Consider the following 17,574-nt stretch of genomic DNA (forward strand, 5'->3'; position numbering starts at 1 on the left):
TCCTCAAACCTCTGAACTAGTAGTTACATTCCCGAGAAATTCAGCATATGTGAGCTGGCCATATTAAGTGGTCAACAAATATTCAACCAATAAAATAATAGAAAAATTAAAAACATTTTTGCATGTGACTGTAAGCTTCAGATTACAAATATATATATATATATATATATTGTGTGTGTGTGTGTGTGTGTGTGTGTGTGTGTGTGTGCTCGCGCGCGCATAGAGGTTAGGACTTAAGTTGGGAGCCTGGCCTTTAGCTCCTAAATACTTCAACTATTATCACTGGAATAACCAAAGTATTCCATGAATTTCCACCTCATATAGAGGGGTAAAGTGGCTAGTCTTGGTTGAGAACCACTTGTTTACAGTGAAGAACTGCTTATGTAATCTCTAGAGAAGGGGTGGGGCAGAGAGCAGTATCCACCCCTTCCTTCCTCAGAGAGTGCTAGGCTTAGAGGAAAGAGGAAAATAAGGACCAGGGACGTCTCCTTTCTAATCTGAAGTGGAGGTTTTTGGCGGGAGACCGGCGGTAAGCCACCTTGGGCTGGTTTTGAGTGGACGGTGCTTGTCAAGACTTGGCACTTCTTCAACCTGCTTTAGGACCTTGCTTCTGCTCCCCGGGCATCTACGCCTCCTTCTGCTTCTTCCTGTGTATTCAACTGCTCTCCCTGGCTCCCTGCCAAATACACATACATGCATGCACACACAAATAGACATCCACGCATACACATGCATGCATATAGGCACAAAGGCATTGTCCTTCCTGGACCACAGTAGACAGGAAGTAGGGGGGAATTTCAGCTCAGTTGGGCCTTATCTGGACCAATAAGCCAAGTAACAATGGGCTGGATCATTTCCTTTTCATTAATTCTGGAGTATCTGCTCCTGCAGAACTGGGAAAGGTAAGACAAAATACCTGGATTATTGGATCTTATTAGATGTAAGAGTGGGACTGTTGTATATATGGGGACTTGTATTTTCTGGGGGTGCCCAGCTTCTTCAAATAGCCCTTTCCCAGTGCTGATTGGGAAGGAAGAACAGGCCTGTCACAAAATGCAGAGGGGAAGGTAGACTCCGTCGGAGGCAGGTGATTCAGAGCCTAAAAGGGATCGCTGCCATAATAGGTTCTCTCATACAGATGGGGGAGTGCTAGGTGAGGCACCTACCTTTGGGATCCACTTATTTTTTGAGGGGGAGAGAGACTTCTCCACCAGGTTCTAAGGGGCCTGCATCTAAATCCACAGCTGTCACATTTCTATCATGTATTTACAAGGTTGTATAACTATCATCTCAATTATGAAGGGAAGCAATTATGTACTAGAAAGTAATTAACTAGAAGAGAATCATAGAGGTAGTAAAAGTTCTCCTAAAAAAGAAGATTCGGGGGCTGGGAAGGTGGCTCAGTGGTAGAGCGCTTGCCTTGCATGCCTGAGGCCCTGGGTTCGATTCCTCAGCATCACATAAGCAAAAAGAAAAAAAGCCGGAAGTGGCGCTGTGGCTCAAGTGGTAGAGCGCTAGCCTTGAGCTGAAGAGCTGAGGGACAGTGCCCAGGCCCAGAAGATTCCCTGGGCTGGGAATGTGGCTTAGTGGTAGAGTGCTTGCCTTGCATGCATGAAGCCCTGGGTTCGGTTCCTCAGTACTACATACATAGAAAAAGCCGGTTTGCCCATGTAACTGTAACTCCTCTGTACAGTATTCTCACAATTAACCTGTGATACTGAAAATACATGTGTCTACCTAAGGAGGAATGTTGCTCTTATGGTATTATCTTTTTTTTTTTGGTCCAGTCATGGGGCCTGAACTCTGGGCCTGGGCGCTGTCCCTCAGCTCTTCAGCTCAAGGCTAGCGCTCTACCACTTTAGCCACAGCACCACTTCTGGCTTTTTTTCTTTTTGCTTATGTGGTGCTGAGGAATCGAACCCAGGGCCTCATGCATGCAAGGCAAGCGCTCTACCACTGAGCCACCTTCCCAGCCCCCTGATGGCATTATCTTAAGAACAGTCTTGGGTTGTATAAATCAAGCCTCTGATCTAATAGATAAGGTGAAGGTATGAATAGTGGGATTCCTTTACGGTCCAACTCTTAAAATGGCTGTGGCTACTAATCATTCTTTTATTCCTCTTCATCTTCCTCAGTTTGGACCATGTCTGCTGCAAATCTGTATTGATCTCATCACACACCAGGTCAAAGTTTCATATGGACAATTCTTCCTCCTATAAGGATTTCAACCTATGCCCAAAGCAAGATTCTTATCTCCAATCAAACACCAAAAACACCAGACGTGAAGCTGTGGCTCAAATGGCAGAGTGCTAGCTTTGAGCACAAAAGCTCAGGGACAGCATCTAGACCTTGGGTTCAAGCCCCAGGATGGGTGGGGGCGGGCGGTGGGGACACAGACAGACAGGCAGGCAGGCAGGCAAAGACAGAGACAGAGACAGATACAGAGACAGAGACAGAGAGAAAGACAGAAAGAGGATGGGCTGGGGTTAGTTAGCCATTCCAGTCAGGGATTCTCTTTCTCTTATGTAAGTGATGATCAAACCAACTGTCAAACTGTCACGGAATCTTCCAGACCTCACTCTAGTCTTGCTCTTTTCTCCAGCTTCTGAGTTTTGCCTCCACCTTTCGTGGGCTCTGAGCCCATTCCTAGAAAACAAGCTGGTCTAGGACTTCAGGTCTGCTGCAGCGTAGGCCTGCTAAGCTGATCCAAGTAGCCTGCTTCTGCCCCCTGGTGGCCAAACGATCAAGTGTCATGGAGGTTAGTTACTCTTTGCCAACAACTTTATACTAAATACTGTAAATCTTAATAACTGCTTTTACTGCTTTTAATCCATAAAAATAATTATTTTTGTGCTGGTATTAAGTTTCAATTCAAGGCCTTCCGCTCCTACTTGACCTTCTTACTCACATCCGACTGACTACCACTTGAGCCTCACTTCTAGTCCCAGTTTCCAATTCTTACAAAGTTTAATTTCATTATATATACACTAATTATTAAGATCATATTCTAATTTCAATATCATAGGACCTTTTAGGTTTGTTCCTATCCTGCTTTGTTCCTAGTTTTTGAAGCAAACAGGGCTCTAACATTTCTAGAGAGAAAAAATATACTGTTGCTTTTTTTTTTTTTTTTTTGGTCGGTCGTGGAGCTTGAACTCTGGGCCTGGGCACTGTCCCTCAGCTCTTCAGCTCAAGGCCAGTGCTCTACCGCTTGAGCCACAGCACTGCTTCCAGTTTTCTAGTGATTTATTGGAGATAAGAGTCTTACGGACTTCCCCACCCGGGCTGGCTTTGAACCTCGATCCTCATCTCAGCCTCCTGAGTAGCTAGGATTACAGGCGTGAGCCACCTTGCCCAGCTAACTGTTGCTTTTTCTGTTCTCTCTCCGTACTGTCCCTCCTTCTCTCCCTCTTCTTTCTTCCTTCCTTCCTTCCTTTTTTTCTTTCTTCTTTCTTTCTTTCCTTTTCCCTCCCTCCCTCCCTCCCTCCATTCCTTCCTTCCTTGCTTCCTTATTTCCTTCCTTCCCTCCCTGGGTCTTAGGAAGACTCATCTCCAGTTAATCAACAAAAAGCCAGAAGTAGAGCTGTGGCTCAAAGTGGTAGCATGCTACCCTTGAACAAAAGAGTTCAAGGACAGTTACAGGCCCTGAGTTCAAGCCCCAGAAACAACAACAACAACAAAGGGTAATAAGTAGCAAAAGAGAAGCTGAGAATAAAACTCTCAACTGAGAAATCATTTGGTTGCCTACTCCTACTCTTTCTTCCCTTGCTGTGGTTCTCTATTAAAGCTTAAATAGGGCCATAAACCATAATGTTAGAAGACACTAGCTAGTGCTGGTGGCTCATGCCTATAATCCTAGCTACTCAGGAGGTTGAGATCTGAGGATCGAGGTTTAAAGCTGGCCTGGGCAGTAAAGTCCATGAAACCCTTATCCCCGATTAACCACTAAAAAAAGCTAGAAGTAGAGCTGGCACAATACACACATATACATACACACACATTATTTGGACTGTTTTTACAAAAGAGAGATTATGGTGTTTGTACTCTATTTCCATCAATTTTCAGCTCTTTTAGGAATGGAACCAACCATACTGGGAAAACTCATTTAAGCTATTCTTTCCCAAAGGTATCATCCATGTCTTCCTCCCACATCAATGGAAACTACATTGAAGGGAGTGATACAGGCTTCCAGGTTCCAGCGAAGATGATGATACAAGATATCACTATGGAGCTTCATTGCTCACTGTGTAAAGAATGGTACCGTGACCCACTGATGCTAAGCTGTGGCCACAACTTCTGTCAAGCCTGTATCAAAGAGTTCTGGAAGTTGCAAACTAGAGAAACATTCTGCCCTCAGTGTAAAATGCTATGTCAGCACAGCAACTGTACTTACAATCTTGTGCTGGAGAAGCTGGTAGAGAAGATCAAGAAATTACAATTAATAAAAGGTCAACCACAGTGTCCGGAGCATGGAGAGACTCTGAAACTGTTCAGTAAGCAAGAAAGAAAACTGATGTGCTTTCAATGCAAGGATATACGGTTATCTATGGGAGAATCCAGGGAGTTCCTGCAAATCAGTGATGCTTTCCATATCTTGTCGGTGTGTAAGTCCTGGGCTTTGGGCAATCCCAACATTAGGAAAAAATCTTTTGCTGGGCTTCTTCTCTCCTTCAACCCCTCTCCTTTGTTCAAATAATGACCAGAAAGCTCGGAGTGCTCGGAATATCTTATAAAGTTCTTCCTCTATAGGTGTTGCATATAGGAAAGGACAATCTGACTGATGTCCTCACTCATACAAGGTGTAGAAAGAATATGGACATAAAAGAAACTGCTCTTGTTTATAAAAGCTCCCAATTCTGGTCAGGTTTAGAACAAATGTAACTACAGAATATGAGATAGTCTACTATAGAGAGTTAGATTTCTACCACATTTCTTTTTTTGGGGTCCAGTCGTGGGGCCTGAACTCTGGGCCTGGGCGCTGTCCCTCAGCTCTTCAGCTCAAGGCTAGCGCTCTACCACTTGAGCCACAGCACCACTTCCAGCTTTTTTCTTTTTGCTTATGTGGTGCTGAGGAATCGAACCCAGGGCCTCATGCGTGCAAGGCAAGCACTCTACCACTGAGCCACCTTCCCAGCCCCTCTACCACATTTTGAATTCTCTTTCTCTTCCCCTGCCCATCCAATCCCCAATTAACCAATAGCTTTTACTGAGATTGCTTATGCTCTCTTCACATAGTTGCACTGTTTTGAAATTATTCATCCTTCATTCTTCTCTTCTTTTCCCTTCTCCTCATCTCATAAAATTGTTCTATGTGTACATATATATGTATACATATATTATGTATATGTATGTATATATGTACATAAATGTACATTAGTTACATCTGCTTGTCTATGTGCTGCTGAAGAATGGGCACAGGGCATCATGCATTCATGATGCTAGGCAAATGCTCAGCCACTGAGCTACATTCCCATTCACAATTCTTTTTTTTCTTTTCTTTTTTTCATTTTTGGTGCTCATACTAGGGCTTGAACTGAAGGTCTCAAGCTCTTGCTCAGCTTTTTTGCTCATGGCTCATATTCTGCCACTTGGGTTATACTTCCAGTCCAACTTTTTTTTTTGCTGTTTAATTAGAAATAGAGTCTGCTGGCTTTGAACTGTGATCCTCAGATCTCAGCCTCCTGAGTAGCTATGATTACAGGTGTGAGCCACAATTTTTGAAACAGACAGGAACTATGACAAATGAAAAGGGAAACGATTTTTAGTAAAAAGACAAAAGATTTATATGTTCTGAAGAGAAGCCACAGAGTATGGGAGAAAGATTTTTGGGTTTTTTTTGGGTCTGGTCATGGGGCCTGAACTCTGGGCCTGGGCACTGTCCCTCAGCTCTTCAGCTCAAGGCTAGCACTACCACTTGAGCCACAGCACCACTTCTGGCTTTTTTTCTTTTTTGCTTATGTGGTGCTGAGGAATCGAACCCAGAGCCTCAGGCATGCAAAGCAAGCGCTCTACCACTGAGCCACCTTACCAGCCCCGGGAGAAATATTTTTGGTAGAAGAGGTTACTTTTCTGGCACAATGGAGCTATTGGCAGTGCCCTTCGTGCCTCTCATCTCCCAAGTTTGTGTGGGTTAATTCGACTTGATATTCCAGGAGGAACTTACCATCTATCAAGGTCAACTGGAGGCAAGCCTGAAAGAACTTCAGTCTTTGAAAAACATGCAGCAGGATGCTATTGCTGAGTCCAAGGTGAGAAGCAAATTAGAGGGGCTGTAAATAGAAGTGGAATACACTGTCATTTTGACTTCAGCTACATGGGTGCAAAGGGGTGTGTGTGTGTGTGTGTGTGTGTGTGTGTGTGTGTGTGTGTGTGTGTGTGTGTGTGTGTGTGTGTGTGTGTGTGTAGTGTATTGTATATATATATGTGTGTGTGTGTGTGTGTGTGTGTATTAACATATATATATGTCAATACACCAATATACTGAATGACACATGGACTATACAATTAGAAAACTGACACTTTAAGGTGGAAAGAAAAATGTTCCATAGAATAAGTTTCCAACAGTAGATAGAAGAGATTGGCATTCCACTCTAACTGTACTGATTCTTTTTTTTTTTTTTTTTCCTGGTATTGGGCTTGAACTCAAGTCCTCACACTTATTTATTCATGATTCCCACTACCACTTGAGATGTACTTCCAGTACAGCTTTTTTTGTGTGTTGTTGTTGGTCATGGGGCTTGAACTCATGGCCTAGGTGCAGTCCCTGAGCTCTTTTTGCTCAAGTCCAGTACTCTACGACTTGGAGCCATGGTGTCACTTTCAGCTGTTGAGTGGCATGGACTTTCCTGCCCAGCTGGCTTCGAACCACAGTCCTCAGATCTCAGCCTGCTGAGTAGCTAGCTAGGCATGAGCCAACAGTGCAAAATGATATTACACAGGAAGATATGGCTCCAATCCCATCAGCCCTTAAGTAGATACAATTTAGCATTATGAGGTTTATCCTGTGAATGAGAAATAATTAAAGGGACTTAAATAGGGCCTGATTTCATCTTGCTTTGAAAATATCTCTGGTGGATACTTGGAGAAAGGCAATGGTGAAGACAGTGGTTAGAAGACTATAGAGTGGTTTCAGAAAATGATGGTAATGTCTTGACCTACTGAGTCAATTCTGAGAAATAAACAGCTTGAGTATATGATTTGGAGATAAAATGATCTGGATATGGTGACTGATGAGATAGCCAGTATTACATGAGATAGACAGACAGACAGATAGATAGATAGATAGATAGATAGATAGATAGATAGATAGATAGATAGATAGATATTATTTAAAGCTGGGAGCTGGTGGCTTATCCCTGTAGTCCTAGCTACTCAGGAGGCTGAGATCTGAGGATTGTAGGTTCAAAGCCAGCCCGGGCAGAAAATCCATGAGACTCTCATCTCCAATAAACCACCAGAAAACTGGAAGTGGCATTGTGGCTCAAGTGGCAGAGTAATTGCCTTGAGCTGAAGAGCTGGGGGACAGCGTCCAGGCCCAGAATTCAAGCCCCATGACCAACAACAACAAAAAAGATAATAGATATTATTTAAAGCCATGGAAAGAAAGAAGATTACCTGGGAAGACAATGTAGAATGTAAAGGAGAAAGGGCCTACGATAGACTATCAAGTAAACCTAAAAGCGTGTTGAGAGGAAAGTGGAGCCAATAAATAAGAATGAGAGGCATAGTTCAAGTGGCAGAGGCTTCCCTAGCAAGAGTAGTGCACTGGGTTCAACCCAACTACCACAAGGAAATAAGTGAAAACAAATAATTTTAAATGAGAAGACTGAGGGATACTGGTAAGAGAGGGAGAAAGGGAGACCACGGCTACAGAAGAGAAGGAGTTAAGACTATCTTTAAGAAAGCAGTTAATAATGATGGACCATAAATCCAGGTTGGATATGTTATATGATGCTAGAAGTTTATGAATAGAAATGGAGGGGTCAAACTGGGTGCCGGTGGCTCATGCCTACAATCCTAGCTACTCAGGAGGCTGAGATCTGAGGATCGCATTTCAAAGGCAGCCCCAGCAGGAAAGTCTGTGAGACTCTTTATCTCCAATTAACGACTCAAAAACTGGAAATGGCACTGTGGCTCAAGTGGTAGAGCGCTAATCTTGAGCTGAAGAGTTGAGGGACAGCACCTAGGCCCAAAGTTCAACCCCCACGACTGACAAAAAAAAAGAAAAGAAAAGAAAAAAGAAATGAAGTCAATGAAAACAAAATTTCAATTAGATCCAACAATTGCTATAATGGGGTACTTGAGTAAGCCTAGAGCATACAAAGTTATTTTGTAGACAGTGTAATTGCTGGGGCTAAGAAAAAAATCCCACGAATGAAGGGGAATCAGTGGCTAAAGCCGTATAAATTATTAGAAAGGGGGAAAATGAGGAACTGAGAAGCCAGTAAGATAGTCCACCTATGGGAAGATTGTGGTCACCCAAGAAAAGAACCACAGTATAGTAGAATTTTGTTTTTCTTTGCCAGTCCTGGGGCTTGAACTCAGAGCCTAGGCACTGTCCCTTAGCTTCTTTTGCTCAAGGCTAGCACTCTATCACTTGAGCCACAGCACTACTTCTGGCTTTTTCTGTTTGTATGGTACTGACGATGAACGGAACCCAGCGCTTCATGCATGCTAGGCAAGCACTCTACCACTAAGCCACTTTCCCAGCCCTAGTAGAATTGTTTGTCAATGTTTTCAAAATTGCTCATATCTGTTTCGTTTATACTGTTTCGTTTATACTGTCCTAGCAATGGAGTGATATCCCGAGTTCTGATTTCCAGATAAGGACAATTCTTCCTGGCTCTTTCTGACCCTAGTCTAATAACACTATTTGGTATCTACTGGTTTGCCAATCTAGAAAGGTATAAAATGTTTGATTAACTCCACAATGTTATCTAGTAAGTGGCACTGGTTACCATGCCAGTACTGCAACAAGAATCAAGATACTACTTTTTGATTCTTTAATTCTAACCACTAAACTACCTATAGAAAAAGGAGTTAAGTCTCCCAAAGGGAGAGAAAATAGCCATTTGTATGGTGTTTCTCAATGTGTGTTAGTACTGGTGGTATGGGTCCCCATCCCCAAATGCTAGTCTCAATAACCATGGTGATGATCATGGAGGTTTCCAGGAAAACAAGGTACAACTGCAGCAACACATTTCCCTGGAGTTTCTAAAGCTCCATCAGTTCCTGCACAGCAAAGAAAAGGATATTCAAAATGACCTCATGGAAGAGTGGAAAGTCTTGAGCGAGGAGATGGAGCACAACCTGAAGCAGCTTCAGGAACAATGTTTCCTGGCCAAAGACATGTTGGTGAGCATTCAGAAAAGGATGGAAGAAAAGAACCACTATGACTTCCTCAGCGTGAGTCTCTATATTAACATTATGGGTTTACTTAAGAGTTGGGGGGAGGAGGGGTGTGGATGTATGTGTGAGAAAGATGTAGTAGTGGCTTTTCACCACTAGGGGTATCCAAAGCAAAGCAAAACAAAAACTAGAACTACTTTAGTGTTTTCTGATGTCTGGAAAGAAAAGGAGATTACTCATGTGCTGAGTAAAAACTTTTAACTTCCTAGAAACAAGACAATAAAATACTACATGTAATACTACTTATTGGATATTTTTGTATTTTCATAAAGTACATTAAAGCTTTATTTAGAAATTTTAAAAAAGAGCTGGGTGCCGGTGGCTCACGCCTGTAATCCTAGCTATTCAAGAGGCTGAGATCTGGGGATCATGGTTCAAAGCCAGCCCGGCAGGAAAAGTCCGTGAGACTCTTTTTTTGGGGGGGGGAGAGGGGGTCCAGTCATGGGGCCTGGGCGCTGTCCCTCAGCTCTTCAGCTCAAGGCTAGCGCTCTACCACTTGAGCCACAGCACCACTTCCGGCTTTTTTTTTTCCTTTTCGCTTATGTGGTTGGTGCTGAGGAATCGAACCCGGGGCCAAATGCATGCAAGGCAAGCACTCTACCACTGAGCCACCTTCCCAGCCCCACCGTGAGACTCTTATCTCCAATAAACCACTCAGAAAACCAGAAGTGGCATTGTGGCTCAAGTGGTAAGGCGCTAGCCTTGAGCTGAAGAGCTGAGGGGCAGCGCCCAGGCCCAGAGCTCAATCCCCACCACCAACAAAAAGAAAAAGAAAAAAAAAAAAAGTTACAGCCTGTGTTGAAGTTTTGGCTCATGGTAATCATAAACTGATCTATCTGCAAAGCTATTTGCCACTTTGCATCTGAAGCTCTACCTAAGGTGATACTGGTTATCACCTCAGTCTAATTAACCAAATTAAAGAAGAGTGGCCTTGGGTCTGGAGTATCTACTGTGTGTTTTTTTTTTCTGAGAGTACTTGGGAGCATAAAATACTAGCTTACCCTAAATTATTGTCTGAATGGCTTTTCTTGATTCCAAGAAAAGGAAATCTTGAAAAGAAAATCACAGCAAGGCAAAGCCAGTTTATCCTAGGTCAGATCAGAACTGGCGTATGAAGATTTTGCAAAAAAGGTTATTGGGCCCAGTTGGGATGATCCTAAGTACTGCTGATCAAATTATGTGGCAGTCAGAATCACCACAGACGTTTCTAGGGTTCCTAAGCAGGATCTGATGTCTGTAATTCTCCTTTCCTCTTTTAGGACATCAAACAGCTTTTTGATAGGTAAGTGCTTCCTTATGGTACTCTTTACACCATTCCTTCGGTCTGGAGGGTATCTAAGCATGAATTATTTATGTCCCCTGCAGCTTGGAGCAAACAACGACGGCACTGGAACCCAGACAGCTTATCTCCAGAAGTCTGAACCCAGGCCAGTTCAAAGGTCCCATCCAGTACAGTACATGGAGGGAAATGCAGTCTATTCTCTCTCCAGGTACCAGTGTGTATGGATTAGTGATTCCTAATCTATGCTTCCTCTGTGGGACCTTTTCTGTGATGTTAACTAGTTCTTTTCTTTTCTTTTTTGGTCTGAGAACGGGTACCTGACACTTTCACCACTGGTTAGTGCTCTATCAACTGAGCCATGCCTCCAACCCCCCACTACCAACTAATTCTCAACATTTTGTATTTTGTCTGTGTGTATGTGAATGAACTCAGTCAGCTGTGAGAATGAACTCAGAGCCTGGTGCTGTCCCTGAGCTTTTTCACTCAAGGCCAGCACTCTACCACTTTAAGCCACAGAGCCACTTCCGGTTTTCTGGTGGTTAATGGGAAAGTGGCTCAGTACTACAGTGCTTGCCCTGCATGCGTGAGGCCCTGGGTTCGATTCCTCAGCACCACATAAGCAGAAAAAAAAAAGCCGGAAGTGGTGCTGTGGCTCAAGTGGTAGAGCACTAGCCTTGAGCTGAAGAGCTGAGGGACAGCGCCCAGGCCCAGAGTTCAGGCCCCACGACCGGCCCCCCCCCCCCCCAAAAAAAAAGAGTCACACAGACTTTCCTGCCCAGGCCTGGCTTTGAATCCCTATCCTTAGATCTCAGCCTCCTGAGTAGCTAGGATTACAGGTGATCCACTTAATGTAGTTTTTCACAACTAAAAAAAAAAAAACAAAGTACATATATTATTATTAACTAAGATCACAGTTTCTTTAGATTACTTTAGTTTTCAATCTATGTCACTCTAAATCCCAGGATCTCATCTAAGATACATTGCTCTTCACTGTCATATTTTTTCAGGCTGCTCTTGGTAGTACTTAGAATTCTTCATTTCTGAAGATTTTGACAGTTTTGAGGAGTATTACTCATATATTTTATACGATGCTGTGCTATTGCATTTGTGTGCTGTTCTCATGATAAGATTTAAGTTTAAAAAGACTATAGTGTTAAATTATCATTTTCATCACTTTATAGCAAGTGTATACACTCCTAACATGATTTATGACTGTTGATGCTGGCTTTAATCACCTGGCTAAGATAGCATTTGCTAGACTTGTCCCTTGTAAAGCTATCATCTCTTCTTCCATACTATAGGCTATGGAAGGCAACTACTCAATACAGCTTACCTTTTTTTTATTGGGGGAGGGGGGTCCAGTTGTGGGGCCTGAACTCTGGGCCTGGGCGCTGTCCCTCAGCTCTTCAGCTCAAGGCTAACACTCTTATCACTTGAGCCACAGCGCCACTTCCGGCTTTTTCTGCTTATGTGGTACTGAGGAATCGAACCCAGGGCCTCAGGCATGCAAGGCAAGCGCTCTACCACTGAGCCACCTTCCCAGCCCCAATACAGCTTACCTTTAAGGAGTGAATAGTGATAATTTGCCCTCCAGTATCTGCATAAATTATTTGGAATTCTGTTGCATGGGAAATGTGTCCCTTCTGACTACTTTGGATGTCAAATATGATAGATTTTTGTCTTGGTTATTCTTGAGATAGTGTCCTGCTTTATGCACAAGTTGGCCTGGACTGTGATCCTCCTATTTATGCTTCCCCAAGTTCTGGGATGACTGGTGTGTGCCACTACATCCAGTCACTGATTGAAATGCAGTCTCATTAATTATTATTTTTGTCTGGGACTAGCCTCAAACCTTGATTCCTTAGATCATCTCCCAAGTAGGTAAGATTACAGGCTTCAGCCCTGCCTTTTTTTTTTTTTTTTGTCTGTTGTGGGGCTTGAACTCTGAGCTTGGGTGCTGTCCCTGCACTCTTCAGCTCAAGGCAAGTGCTTTACCACCTGAGCCATGGCGCCACTTCCAGTTTTCTGGTGATTTATTGGAGATGAGTCTCATGAACTTTCCTGCCCAGGTTGGCTTTGAACCTCAGTCCTCAGATCTCAGCCTCCTGAGTAGCTAGGATTACAGGCATGAGCCACTAATGCCTGGCCCAATTTTTTAAAATAAATTCTTTGTAGGACTGGTGGTATGGCTCAAGTGGTAGAGCCTCACACTTAGCAAGTGTGAGGCCTGGCGTTCAAACTCCTACACTATACAAAAACATATTTTTGAGCTGGATGATATCTGAGAGGTGCAGTTCAAAGTCAGCCCAAGCAAGAAATTCCATGAGACTTTTTTTTTTTTTGGAGGAGGGGCAGTTTTAGGGCTTGAACTCAGGGCCTGGGCACTATCCCTGAGCTTCTTTTGCTCAAGACTAGCATTCTATCACTTGAGCCACAGTGCCACTTCTGGCTTATTTTGTTTATGTGGCACTGAGGAATCGAACCCAAGGCTTCAATGCATGCTAGGCAAGCACTCTACCACTAAGCCACATTCCCAGCCCCATGAGACTCTTATCTCCAGTTAACTACCAAAAAGCTGGAAGCAGAGCTGTGGTTCAAGAAGTAGAGTATTAACACTGAGCAATAAAAGCTTCCAAATGGTGCCTAAATTCAAGCCCCAGAATTGGAAAAAATAAGTGGTTGGGTTTTTTGTTTGGTTTTGTTTTGTTTTAGAGTCTTACTACATTGCTCAGGCTATCCTCAAGCTTCTGCTACTTCTGGCTCAGCCTCCAAGTAGCTGGGATTACAGATATTCTGCCACTGCACCTGAACATTTTTTTAAATTTTTAATTGACACTTGGTATTTGTACATATTTATCAGGCACACTTTAATTCAATATATGTGCACAATGCATAATGATCAAATTGGGGCAATCATTTCCATTTCCTCAAGCATGTTATTTCTATGTGTTTGGAACACTTGAATTCTTGTTGTTTTGAAATATATAATAAGGGGTTGGGCTACAGCTAAGCAGTAAAGGCTTACCTAGCATGTGGAAGGCCCTGGGTTCAATCCTCAATGGAACTAATTGTTGTAGATTCTTGGCGGGGGAGTGGGGGGGGAGGGGGCGGTGGGAAGGAAAAACTGGGAGACAGCAAAGGGAAGGGGTGACATTGTCCAAAGGAAACATACTCGTTACCTGACTTACTTAACTGTAACCCTTTTGTACATCACTTTTTTTTTTTTTGGGTCCGGTTGTGGGGTCTGAACTCTGGGCCTGGGCGCTGTCCCTCAGCTCTTCAGCTCAAGGCTAGCACTCTACCACTTGAGCCACAGCGCCACTTCCGGCTTTTTTCTTTTTGCTTATGTGGTGCTGAGGAATCGAACCCAAGGCCTCATGCATGCAAGGCAAGCGCTCTACCACTGAGCCACCTTCCCAGCCCCTGTACATCACCTTCATAGTAACAATTAAAAATTTTTTTAAATCATTGTAGATTGTGCTACAAAATACTAAAAAAATTCCTCCTTTCCAACTACACTCATTATCTAGCCTTATCATCCCCCTCTGTACCCCACCTACCCCTTCTATTCAATAGTGACTACTATTCTACTCTACTTCTATGAGCCTAATTTACATATTTTTAAAATTCCAATCTGCTCTGGAATTATATCTTTGTAGAATATAAAATATAATATATATAATATGTATTATAAGTTAACTACATTAAGATGTAAAGTTATTACAAAGTCCAAGCCCAATTCTGAAACTACTAAAGCCAACAGAGTCTACTGGTCAGCACTCTATGAAAATTTCTAAAATCTGACTCTCAATTTCTTGTTCCAGGATTTTTTTTGGGGGGTCCGATCGTGGGGCCTGAACTCTGGGCCTGGGCACTGTCCCTCAGCTCTTCAGCTCAAGGCTAGCGCTTGCTTTACCACTTGAGCCACAGCGCCACTTTTGGCTTTCTTTTTTCTTTTTGCTTATGTGGTGCTGAGGAATCGAACCCAGGGCCTCAGGCATGCAAGGCAAGCGCTCTACCACTGAGCCACCTTCCCAGACCTTGTTCCAGAATTTTAATCTCAGTTTGTGGACCAAATTCTGACTATCAGTGACATAAACCACTCTTCTCAAATGTCTCATCTGCTAAACCAAATATAAACTTCTCACCATTGACCTGTAGGTTCCACCTTACCTAGCTCTAATAGGCAAGCTCTTACCTTCTTCCCAACATAACTATTTAACCTACTCTTTTTTTTTTTTCCCATTTACTCAACCATCTAAAGTACATTTTATATTTGTTGTAACACAACTGAAATATTCTCACTAGAAAGATTTCCTAGAAGCCAGTAGTGGCTCATACCTGTAATCCTAGCTACTCAGAAGGCTGAGATCTGAGGATCATAGTTCAAAGCTAACCTGGGCAAGAAAGTCCATGAGACTTATCTCCAAATTAACCACCAGAAAACCAGAAGTAGAGCTGTGGCTCAAAGTGGTAGAGCGCTAGTCTTAAACAAAAGAACTCAGGGCCTGGGCGTCAGTGGCTTACTCCTGTAATCCTAGCAATTCAGGAGGCTGAGATCAGAGGATCGCGGTTCAAAGCCAGCCCAGGCAGGAAAGTCCGTAAGACTCTTATTTCCAATAAACCACCAGAAAACCAGAAGTGGCACTGTGGCTCAAGTGGTAACGTGCTAACCTTGAGCTAAAGAGCTGAGGGGCAGTTTCCAGGCTCAGAGTTCAAGCTCTATGACTGACCAAAAAAACCCCAAAAAACAGAAAACAATAACTTGGAGACCATGCCCAGGCCCCTAGTTGGTATCCCACAACTAACAAACAAAAAAAAAAGTCTATAAACATTAATATGGATACACAAGTAACAGAAAGTATATAAGAAACTGCCTAGCTATCTAAGAGTTTGAGTACACAAAGTTAAAATAACAGGAAATACTTTGTGTGTCGGGGGTCAGTTCTAGGCTTTGAACTCACCTATACACTGTCTTTGAGATGTTTTGCTCAAGGCTAGTGCCACTGGAACCACAGCTCCACTTCTGGCTTGGTGGTGGTTAATTGCAGATAAGAGTCTCATAGAGTTTCCTGCCCAAGTAGCTTCAGACCATGATCCTCAGATTGCAAGCTTCTGAGTAGATCAGTTACAGTCTTTTACTATGAGAATTTACGCTTACCTTCTCTTCACTATTTGTAGCTATCTTTTTTTTTTTTTCTTATTAGGTCTGTCTCCATTAACTCTGGACCCTAAAACAGCTCACCCAAATCTGCTCCTATCCAAAAACTACACCAGTGTATGGCACAGTGACATTAAGCAAGCACTGACTGACAATCCAGAGAGGTTTGACTCAAGTGTGGCTGTCCTGGCTTCCCAAGGCTTCACCTCTGGAAAGTGGTACTGGGAAGCAGAAGTAGCAAAGAAGACCAAGTGGACAGTAGGTGTCGCCAAAGAATCCATCGTTCGTAAGGGCAGCTGTCCTCTAACTCCTGAGCAAGGATTCTGGCTCTTAAGATTAAGGAACCGAACTGATCTAAAGGCACTGGATTTGCCTGCTTGCATTCTAAAGCTGACTAAGAAGCTCGACAAGGTGGGCATATATCTAGATTATGAGGAAGGGCAAGTGTCCTTCTACAATGCTAAGAACATGGCCCACATTTATACCTTCAGTAGCATTTTCGTGGAGAAACTGTACCCTTACTTCTGCCCCTGCCTTAATGACGGTGGAGAGAATAAAGAACCATTGTATATTGTACATCCACAGTAATTAGTCATACTACTGTATAAATTCAGAGGCTATTAAATAAGTATTGAAATATCTTACCAGTCTCTCACTCAATTCTATTCCCAATTTATGGGATCTCTGAAAGGGTGAAATGTGATGTTTAGGAAAATCACAAACTTAAGCAGAAGGATCCTGACTTAGAGGACAGCCTGGACTACATGGCAAAAAGGAAAAACAAACAATCAAAAATACAGCACAGGGCTGGGAAGGTGGCTCAGTGGTAGAGCGCTTGCCTTGCATGCATGAGGCCCTGGGTTCGATTCCTCAGCACCACGTAAGCAAAAAGAAAAAAGCCGGAAGTGGCACTGTGGCTCAAGTGGTAGAGCGCTAGCCTTGAGCTGAAGAGCTGAGGGACAGCGCCCAGGCCCAGAGTTCAGGCCCACAACTGACCAAAAAAAAAAAAAAAAAGGTAAGACATAGTTTTAGAGAAATATCTAGTCATACATGTACATTTTAACATGTAGGGGCTGGGAATGTGACTCAGTGGTAGAGTGCTTGCCTACCATGCACGAAGCCCTGGGTTCAATTCCTCAGCACCACATACACAGAAAAAGCTAGAAGTGACACTGTGGTAAAATGCTTGCTGCTTTGAGCAAAAGAAACCCAGGGACAGTGCCCACCCAGGCCCTGAGTTCAAGCCCCAGGACTGGCCAAAACAAAACAAAAACCCCAAAGGGAGAAAAATCAATAAACTTTTAAGAATGTAGGGGAAAAGAAAAAACAACAACAGCAATTTGGAATCAGGAAAATTCAATGGAAATTACATACTGCTGAAATTGACATCAACAGGAAATACCCACAAAATCAAAAGTTTGGTTTTTTTTTTTTTTTTTTGGGGGGGGGAAGGCTAATAAAATCGACAAACCTCTAAAGAGACTAGGAAATAGAAAGTGCAAATAAAATGTGAGAAATGAGCTGGGCACTGATGGTTCACACCTGTCATCCTAGCTACTCAGGCGGGGAGATCTGTGGATGCGGTTTGAGGCCAGGCCAGACAGGAAAGTCTGTGAGACTCTCATCTCCAGTGAGCAAACAAACCAACAAACCCACTGAGCTGTGGCCAGGTGGTAGAGTGCCAGCCTTGATTGAAAACGCACACACGTACGCGTGCCAAGTA

General features: G+C 43.2%; 1 protein-coding gene across 1 annotated transcript; it reads left to right on the top strand.

Moving 5' to 3' along the window:
- The first annotated feature begins 450 nt into the window (after positions 1-450).
- Trim69 (tripartite motif containing 69) lies at positions 451-16,492 on the top strand. The gene is made up of 7 exons (XM_042687820.1): positions 451-529; positions 4,127-4,600; positions 6,153-6,248; positions 9,172-9,405; positions 10,668-10,690; positions 10,774-10,898; positions 15,898-16,492. Exons 2-7 carry the CDS (start codon positions 4,136-4,138, stop codon positions 16,437-16,439), a joined length of 1,485 nt encoding a protein of 494 aa, XP_042543754.1. The 5' UTR covers positions 451-529; positions 4,127-4,135; the 3' UTR covers positions 16,440-16,492.
- The last annotated feature ends 1,082 nt before the right edge of the window (positions 16,493-17,574 follow it).

Source organism: Dipodomys spectabilis, unplaced genomic scaffold, assembly GCF_019054845.1.
Source record: "Dipodomys spectabilis isolate Male_0828 unplaced genomic scaffold, ASM1905484v1 ptg000108l, whole genome shotgun sequence".
In the NCBI taxonomy this organism is placed as follows: domain Eukaryota; kingdom Metazoa; phylum Chordata; class Mammalia; order Rodentia; family Heteromyidae; genus Dipodomys; species Dipodomys spectabilis.